The sequence below is a fragment of the Oncorhynchus keta genome, chromosome 22 (assembly GCF_023373465.1).
Source record: "Oncorhynchus keta strain PuntledgeMale-10-30-2019 chromosome 22, Oket_V2, whole genome shotgun sequence".
NCBI lineage: Eukaryota > Metazoa > Chordata > Actinopteri > Salmoniformes > Salmonidae > Oncorhynchus > Oncorhynchus keta.
This window is the reverse complement of record NC_068442.1, coordinates 2227170-2236678: the sequence shown is the minus strand read 5'-3', so window position 1 is coordinate 2236678 and position 9509 is coordinate 2227170. Positions and strand designations below refer to the sequence as shown.

Below are 9509 nucleotides of genomic sequence, written 5' to 3'. Positions count from 1 at the left end.
GGGAAACAGTTCTGCGCGGTGCTGCGTAGAGATTTTAGTTGTGATTAAAAAGTCAAGATATGGGGGGGATGTGTGTGTTGCTATTTGTGGACAGAGATCGGTATATAATGACGAGATGCCCATGTCTCCGCCCTAACAATTGGAGTCGTTGTCCCAAAGATGGGAAGGCAGAGGCGACAAGGTCCCAGATAAGCCCATATAAACACATTAGGTTTATTTTGGACTAATTTTGTCGAGAGTGAACCCTCTCGCTTCGCCTCTTCCTCTCTGTTGTGGATATGTATTTTGCTACTATGCATCCTTAACCCCAACACAATTCTGCCTGGACTCAATATAACTGTGATTTCTTTTAACGTTACATCGCCATCTTTATGGGAAATGTGGTTCTCTGCTTGAAAAATATAGCTACTACAACATCCATGCGTAGGCAATCCGGAAGAGTGCAGCCGGTGACGTGTTCAAGAATATACTCGATTAGTTTTAAAAAAAATACATAATTAGAGCAGAAAACCTCCGTGTTTACACAATGTCCTCGTTAGGAATACTCGTAGGCTATTTTCTCCCAAAAACTGCAAACATGAGTACCATTTTTGCAGTACTTCTTGTTTTTGTTGGGTGCTGCAGCAATGTTGTGTTTCTGGAAACGCTTGTAAGGTCAGTGATCAACTCTGAACTCCTCAACAACAACTATTGACAACTAGGCTACTAGCTTGGTTGAATGAGGTTAGCTACATCTTTAGAAATGTTATGCATTCTGTAAAGAACATGTTTATATAGGCCTAGCTAAGATGCTGCAATGCTTAATATCCAATAATCTAATATTTAGGCTAGCATATTTCCTAAATATTCATGTACACTTTTATATATTTTTCCTACTCCAAGAGAGTTCCCAGGATGTGGCAACATTGTGACCTTCGCTCAATTTGCCTTCATTGCATTGGAGGGGTTCATCTTCGAGACGAACTTTGGAAGAAAGAAACCAGCCATCCCTATGAGGTAGGTAGCCTAATGCAGTGGTTCCCAAACTGTGGGGGACACCTAGTTAGTTCTACAACTAAATGCTTTCAACTGAAATGTGTCTTCCGCATTAATCCAACCCCTCTGAATCAGAGAGGTGTGGGGGGCTGCCTTGATCTATGTCTCCGGCGCCCGGTGAACAGTGGCTTGACTGCCTTGCTCAGGGGCAGAATGACAAATTTTTACCTTGTCAGCTCTGGGATTCGATCTCGCAACCTTTCGGTTACTGGCCCCACACTCCTACCCGCAGGCTACCTGGGGTCGGCGGTCCCCCTCCTTTTTAAAGGAACTCAGTCCGGCATTAAATTTATTCTTGAAAGTTGTAATAGTAAAATGGACAAGGTGCAATTTCGAAATACATCATCAGTTCCTCTTGTCATGTTAGTCTTTGCATACCTTGGAGAACTTTTCTCTCGACCTGTGTGCACCTACTTCGTAAACTTTCATTCATAGGCTAGTGTAACAGTATAGCTTCCGTCCCTCTCCTTGCCTCGAGCCAGGGACCCTCTGCACACATAGACAACAGTCACCCTCGAAGCATCGTTACCCATCACTCCACAAAAGCCACGGCCCTTGCAGAGCAAGGGGAACAACTACTTCAAGGTCTCAGAGCAAGTGACGTCACCGATTGAAACGCTATTAGCGTGCACCCCACTAACTAGTTAGCCATTTAACATTGGTTACACTCGTTGTAGCAAACTCATGATGGGAATAGGGAAATTTGAGTAACATGTAGTAGCCTAAACCTACTGATGTTACGTTGAACTGGGTGAATGGAATATGAATGACAGTCATCCAACATGCTGTAATAGAAATAATGGCATGCTCATGAAAATAAAAATCGGCCTACCTCATAATAAATGGCACTGACCACCACTGTTGGAGAGCTATTTATAACTTGTCAGAAATGTCCAAATCAACTAGCCCATGTCAGCTAATGTTTTTTTATAGTTTTTTTAGCCCATAGATATTGTTGTCATTTTTTAGTCACTCAAATATCACATGAATACACATTAGACATGGAAAAATGTGTAGAATTGCAAGAAAATTTGCTTTAAAACTGCACAATTTTCTTTGCACCACGTGACAAAATGTGTAGAATTGCAGGAAATAAGCTTAAACCTGCAAAAGAGGGGTGTGAACAGTCTGTGTCATGAACAGTGCTTGTGCCTATAGAAATAGACAGGTGTGAGCATGGGGGTGGGGGGTGGGGGGGGGCACAGGATATTCCCCAATGCTGAACATTTTTGGGAACACCTTGTCTAATGTATGAGAATGTAGCTACAATGATGGAATTATTGAGCTGTCTGTCTGCCTGTCTGTCTGTCTTTCTCCCTGTCCTGTCAGGGATGAGAAGCACAGTTTTCATTTCAACCTTTGTGTTTATTTCTTCTTAATAGCAACTATGTAATCATGGTGACCATGTTCTTCACAGTCAGTGTGATCAACAACTACGCTCTCAACTTCAACATCGCTATGCCTCTGCACATGATCTTCAGATCTGTAAGTATACCGTTATAAATGTTCTGATGGCTCTTAACTCAACATCTGATGCTTTTAGTACCACTTATTACCAACATCTAATAATATTCCTTCTTGATTGACAAATGCTTTGTGTTGTGCTTATATCTTCACAGGGATCGTTAATAGCTAATATGATCCTGGGTATAATAATTCTGAAGAAAAGGTATCCCCGCATAACTTCTCTTTACTTGGCTGTCTTACAAACCCTTACCATGTTAACATGTTACTGTTACTCTAGAGATGTTAGCCAAATGAATAGGCTACCTTTGCCTTTCTGCAGCATGAGCTATAGCATCAGAGGAATGTATTGCTGCCTTTGTCACTATTTTGCATGATCATGATGGCTGCTGTTGAAATGCCTAAAATCTCTGGCCTGGTCTGGTTATAAGGAGGTTCTGAAACTATGTACAGCATCTTTTCCCTGCAGGTATTCAATGAGTAAATATCTCTCCGTAGCGATGGTGTCTCTGGGCATCTTCATATGCACCATCATGTCCGCCAAACAAGTGGTGAGCTCTTCATAATATTAACGTATGTTTCTGTTCAACCACACACTTTGTGTCCATATGCAGCTGTGGGTTGCAGTTGCAATGTCTAGTAGTTCAGTTGTTACACATTTGTTACAGCTACTACAATCTGTTATACATATACAGTAGTCAGTACATATTTGTTCATATTGTACAGGGAAATATTCAGTAAGTTTTTGTACTGTTCCATTTCCTGCTATTTAGTGACCTCTGTTTTTCACTTCTCAGAATGTAGGTACTAAGGGCTCAGATGATCAAGGTGTATATGCCTTCCTGCACTGGCTGATAGGTAAGTCTTACATTAACTTTTACATGGAGTCTTCTCAGCCAGATTTCCTTGTTCCAGAATGACTTTTTGATAACAAGATCTTTACCTTGCCTCGACTAGTTGGGACTACCTTTATCTGAGAACTGGACACGGATTGTTACTGTTGTTGACAAAGGGTGGACAATGGATTGAAATAAGAGCACACAACTCTATCACACAAACCCTGCATACATATTTATAGGAAATTACGGGACTTGCAAGTCCTTAGTGCATAATCTACCCCATTCCCATTTTAAACTGGCAATGATTAATGCAATCATTAATACAAGCTTAAGGCACAGACACACACCGGTAGGATTGTAGTGTCTGCCGGGCCGAGAGTACTTAGCACCTCTGAACAGAGGGCTGGCAGTCATTTTGCAAACCGATTCTACATGTGAAAAAGACTGCAGTCAGCAAAACAAACAAACGACCCCCTACTGTACAGACCGACAACTGTCTCCCTCTCCCTGTATGGTTAAAGTATCCGTTTCTCAATCATGATATAACTGATCTTCTGGGTTTGTTGTTGTTCTTCTAGGTATCGCCATGTTGACCTTTGCACTGCTCATGTCTGCGAGAATGGGCATTTTCCAGGAGACCCTATACAAGCAGTATGGCAAACACTCCAAGGAGGCTCTCTTCTATAATGTACGTGTCAACCCCAAAACTCCTGTATGCATTCGTAACCTGTCAGATGTTGTATACTTGAAAGGCAAAGTAACTCACAAAAGTAATTGTAATTTATCCCCTGACAATGGGGATATTTAAGCTTTGCTTTTCTCACCAAACGTAATGCGCCACCCTACAATTGTTGATCTATATTTGGTGCAAACCAAGTGTCTGCATTTTCAGTGGTGTGTGCATTGATAATAGGGTGTTTTATATGTATACTTTACTCTATATATGTATCTTCTCTGCAGTTGTAATATGTGTCATTGCTCTCTCAGCACTGCTTGCCTCTGCCTGGGTTCCTGCTTCTGTCCTCAGACATCTACAACCACGGTGTCCTCTTCAGTCAAAGCAGTGAGTTAAATACAGTCTTGTAGGAACGTTTTGTATGAAAACATGTCAAAGTATCCTCCTCATTGAGTAGAGTTGCAAAGTTTCCAGGTTATTCAGAAATCTCAGTTGAAGGCTTAATGGGAAATTGCTTCACTAACCTCAATAATTTATAGTTATGTCTGTTGGTGTCTTTGCTTAACCTGGTTCCAGATCTGTTTGGGCTGTCTTGACAATAACCATAGGAGTTAGCAAGACAGCCCAAACAGATCTGGGACCAGGCTAGTCTTTGCTCACTGATGTTATGAATGTTATGTTGAATTCACATTGTCCAGAGTTGGGCTGTAGCCTAATTTACATTTGTCTTCCAGCTCCTGTAGAGGTTCCTGTGATTGGCCAGGCTGTGCCGGTGTTGTGGCTGTACCTACTGCTGAACGTCATCACACAGTATCCTTTACAATACTTTCACAGTGAATACTGTATTTGTGTGTAGTCACTACACACAAATAAAAAATGTAAATCATGTTTTATTGTCACATACACAGGATAAGTGCAGAGAAATGTGTTGTTTTACAGGGTCAGCCATAGTAGTACGGCACCCCTGGAGCAAAGTAGGGTTAATTGCCTTGCTTAAGGGCACATCAACCGATTTTTCACCTTGTTGGCTCAGGTATTCGAACCAGCGACTACCTGCCTGCCGCCACGGTAAGGATTGGAGGTTGTTTTTCTTTCAGCTCCTGTAAAATCTCACTTTCACAGTAAACACTGTATGAGTAGTCACTGAACACAAATTGGCATGCTTGGAGGGGAATTCATCCCATTGGAAACAAATGAGACTAATCCAGAGTTTTTTTTACAACACTGCTAACAAACACACTGTTACTGACGTCTCTGTATACTAGAAGACAATGCACATTCACCTTACAAATTTGCAATGCAAACACACTCTCTCTCTCTCACTCACACACACACACACATTTTAGACCCGTTTTTATTAAACATATACCATCATCCTCTACCAGTCCTTCACCGTCCTCAGATACGTGTGCATCCGCGGTGTCTTCATCCTGACCACAGAGTGTGCCTCTCTCACCGTAACCCTGGTGGTGACTCTGAGGAAGTTCATCAGCCTCATCATCTCCATCCTCTTCTTCAAGAATCCCTTCACCGCCTGGCACTGGGTGGGCACTGGAGTCGTCTTCCTGGGCACACTGATCTACACGGAGGTCTGGACTAGCGTCTGCACGGCGTTAAGAGGAAGTGAAAAGCTGAAGAAGAAAAAGACGTAGTAATATGCAGTAAAGAAGGCGGAGTGATACGCAGCACTTTCGTCAATTCCTTGCATCCTCTCTCTTTGCCTCAAAAAGAATTGAAGAAGAGGATCCACGAACTTGGATCCACAACTGCACTGTTGTGTGTGTATACGGGACTACATTTGTTGTGGGTGTGATTGCACACTCTGGAGCCTGTTTCCCCCCTCGCTCTCTACTGCAGTTGCAGTAGGAGCAGGTTGGTTTTTAATAGAATCATCATAAAAAATGAATTGTTTTCATTGCTTGAACAATTACCTTAGAAAAAAAGCCTTCCCACTAGGTTTCTCACTTAACCCATTTTAAGGACATAACCTTGACAAAAACTACCTTGTTGACTGAATAAGTCAAGGCAAGATTTTTGCAAACTGATTGTATGGAGATACCCTACTGTTTCGTTAGTTTTGTTTGTTTGGTGAGCTGTATTTATTTAGGTGTTTTGCTAAATATGAGTTTTGCTGAGCTGTGACTCAAAAGTATGTGTCTGTCAACATGTAATTGAACACCAGAAAAATGATTATACCGGTAAATGGACAAAACATATTACTGTACTCTGATTAGCATAATTTTGAAATACTAAATGACAAAAAGTGAGTTCACCACCTCAATGCTATACAAACTGATGTTAGTGAAACACAAGTATACAAGTATTATTTTCATGTATTCTGAACATGATACTTGCTCAGATTTTATTGTAGGAATATTTCCTCAGGAGGATTTTTGTCCTTTCAAAATAGTACTTGGCAGGTCCAGCAACTTTGTCTTGAAAAACCCCCAAAACCATGCAAATGCATTTTCCTACACTCCAGAATCACTGCACCATTAATTCTCAACCTACTGAAATAAAAAAGTTCTACCCTATACATTTGCATTGTATTGCATAATATTTCTGTATGTATATTTTCATACAATGACCCACTTACAATTAAAAGGAAAATATTGTACTTACGTAATAGTTTCAGTGAAATGCACTTAATGTACCCTGGTCAAAAGGAAAATGTGCATAGTCGACTCAGCCTGGTCTCATAAACTAGACATAGTATAGCAAATGTAAATCCGGGACACTCAAATTAGCATGATATGTAACGTTTGATGTGGTTACATAAGACAGATGGTTATTTAAGGCAAGTAGTGCAGTTGGTTGGGGTGGATGTGTGGGCGTATAAGGTGTACTTCTAACAACCCAAAGGTTGCAAGTTTGAATCTCATTACATTTACATTTACATTTAAGTCATTTAGCAGACGCTCTTATCCAGAGCGACTTACAAATTGGTGCATTCACCTTATGACATCCAGTGGAACAGCCACTTTACAATAGTGCATCTAAATCTTTTAAGGGGGGTGAGAAGGATTACTTTATCCTATCCTAGGTATTCCTTAAAGAGGTGGGGTTTCAGGTGTCTCCGGAAGGTGGTGATTGACTCCGCTGTCCTGGCGTCGTGAGGGAGTTTGTTCCACCATTGGGGGCCAGAGCAGCGAACAGTTTTGACTGGGCTGAGCGGGAACTGTACTTCCTCAGTGGTAGGGAGGCGAGCAGGCCAGAGGTGGATGAACGCAGTGCCCTTGTTTGGGTGTAGGGCCTGATCAGAGCCTGGAGGTACTGAGGTGCCGTTCCCCTCACAGCTCCGTAGGCAAGCACCATGGTCTTGTAGCGGATGCGAGCTTCAACTGAAAGCCAGTGGAGAGAGCGGAGGAGCGGGGTGACGTGAGAGAACTTGGGAAGGTTGAACACCAGACGGGCTGCGGCGTTCTGGATGAGTCATTAGGGACTTAAGCATTTTAGCAACTTTTCAACTATTTATTTGCTGCTTTCTAACTACTTAGCATGTTAGCTAACCCTTTCCCCTAATTCCTCGATCACACCGACAGCGTTTTGCATTTTGGTACACCAAACGATGTTAATTCCCCAATGGAGCGCTGCATTTGCCTTGCAGCATTGCATTGCAAAGGCAGTTGCAGTGCATTCTCTGTGGTGCATACATTAGATTTATTGTACACATCAAATTGTATGCGTGACGACAGAAATGGTAGCAGAAGGTGAATGATGAACTTTTGTTGCACACATATCCAGATGATGCTGCGTGCCATTTTACTCAACTACGCTGTCGGTGTGATCAAGGCATAACCCTAACCTTAATCCTTTTTATAACGCAAACGTCTAGCAACCTTTGCGAGTTTGACTCTCAACACAGACCTTAGCATTTTAGCTAATGAGCAACTTTTCAACTACTTACTACTTCTTTGCTGCTTTGTAACTACTTAGCATGTTAGCTAACCCTGACCTTTAACCTACCTAAATATAACCCTAACCTCTAACCCCTAGCCTAGCTAACGTTAGCCAGCTAGCTAACATTAGCCACCTAGCTAGATTTAGTAACATACATTCTGTAAATTTGTGAGATGGTAAATGGTACATTTAGTATATTTGCAACATATTGCACGTTTGCTAAGTAGTTACTACTCAGTGTCAGAAACCCAAAGGTTGTGAGATCGAATCTCATCACAAACAACTTTAGCATTTTATGGAATTAGCAACTTTCAACTACTTACAACTTTTTTGTTGCTTTGTAACAAATTACCATATTAGCTAACCCTTCCCCTAACCTTAACCCTTTTAGCTAATCCTTCCTCTAACCTTAACCATATTAGCTCAACCTTCCCCTAACACTAAACCTATACTTAACGCTTTAACCAAAATCCTAAATTTAACCCTAACCCCTAGGTTAGCTAACGTTAGCCACCTAGCTAGATTCGTAACATATCATAGGTTTTGCAAATTTGTAACATATACTTCGGAGTTGGTCCCTCCTTTTCTGCTATATCAGCCTCCACTCTTTTAGGAAGGCTTTCCGCTAGATGAGCATTAGTGAGGTTGGGCACTGATGTTTGGCGATTAGGCCTGGCTCACAGTCAGTGTTCCAATTCATCCCAATGGGGTTGAGTTCAGGGCTCTGTGCAGGCCAGTCAAGTTCTTAGATACCGATCTCGACAAACCATTTCTGTATGGAACTTGCTTTGTGCAAGGGGGCATTGTCATACTGAAACAGGAAGGGCATTCCCCAAACTGTTGCCACAAAGTTGGAAGCACAGAATCATCTATAATGTCATATTATGCTGTAGCATTAATATTTCCCTTCACTGGAACTAAGGGGCCTAGCCCGAATCATGAAAAACAGCCACAGACCAGTATTCCTCATCCACCAAACTTTACAGTTAGCACTAGGTAACGTTAGCAGGTAACGTTCTCCTGGCTTCCGTCAAACCCAGATGGTAAATACCGGAGGAAAGTGGAGTGCTCGCCTTGAGCTTTGTGGGTTGTGCGTTACACCATGCCCAAACCGGACGCGCGTGTTCCACTGTGCGCAAATTGATTTAAACATTTTATTTAGAAGTTGCTTCCATTTGTGACGCCGAGCGTGATGCAAGTCCTGCCTCCCATCTCCTCATTGACTTTAAGAACCATATACCCACTTGCCATCTCCTCATTGGTTATACCCACGTGGGTGATTGAAAGATGAACTGAGGTTGGTCAGTCGGTTGCGGTAATACACCCTATTATGAATCGCCATATAAATTCCAAAGAAGAAAAAGCTTGAAAGGAGGAGAGATGATTAGAAACGATTCGGTTGACCGTTTTATGTGTGGATTAATTGTCGGAGTAGAGGACCTTGTGCATTTCAGGTAAAATAACAACTCAACATTTATACCCAGGACAAATTTGCTAGCAACAGCAAGCTAGCTAAATAGGACAAATTAGGTAGCAGCTGCAAGCTATCTAGCTAAAATGCCATAAATGTTTAATGCTTTTCAACTTGTCCCCAA

General features: G+C 41.8%; 1 protein-coding gene across 1 annotated transcript; it reads left to right on the top strand.

Moving 5' to 3' along the window:
- Positions 1-207: 207 nt before the first annotated feature.
- LOC118400895 (UDP-xylose and UDP-N-acetylglucosamine transporter) lies at positions 208-6612 on the top strand. Its single transcript, XM_035797897.2, has 10 exons — positions 208-654; positions 883-996; positions 2418-2520; positions 2655-2704; positions 2969-3050; positions 3297-3357; positions 3917-4026; positions 4326-4401; positions 4749-4824; positions 5417-6612. Exons 1-10 carry the CDS (start codon positions 527-529, stop codon positions 5664-5666), a joined length of 1050 nt encoding a protein of 349 aa, XP_035653790.1. The 5' UTR covers positions 208-526; the 3' UTR covers positions 5667-6612.
- Positions 6613-9509: the final 2897 nt, after the last annotated feature.

Coding starts and splice junctions, on each gene's coding strand:
- LOC118400895 (XM_035797897.2), top strand. CDS start 527: ATGTCCTCGTTAGGAATACTCGTAGGCTATTTTCTCCCAAAAACTGCA. Junction 3,051..3,296: donor TCATGTCCGCCAAACAAGTG/GTGAGCTCTTCA, acceptor TTCACTTCTCAG/AATGTAGGTACTAAGGGCTC. Junction 4,402..4,748: donor TGTCCTCTTCAGTCAAAGCA/GTGAGTTAAATA, acceptor TTTGTCTTCCAG/CTCCTGTAGAGGTTCCTGTG.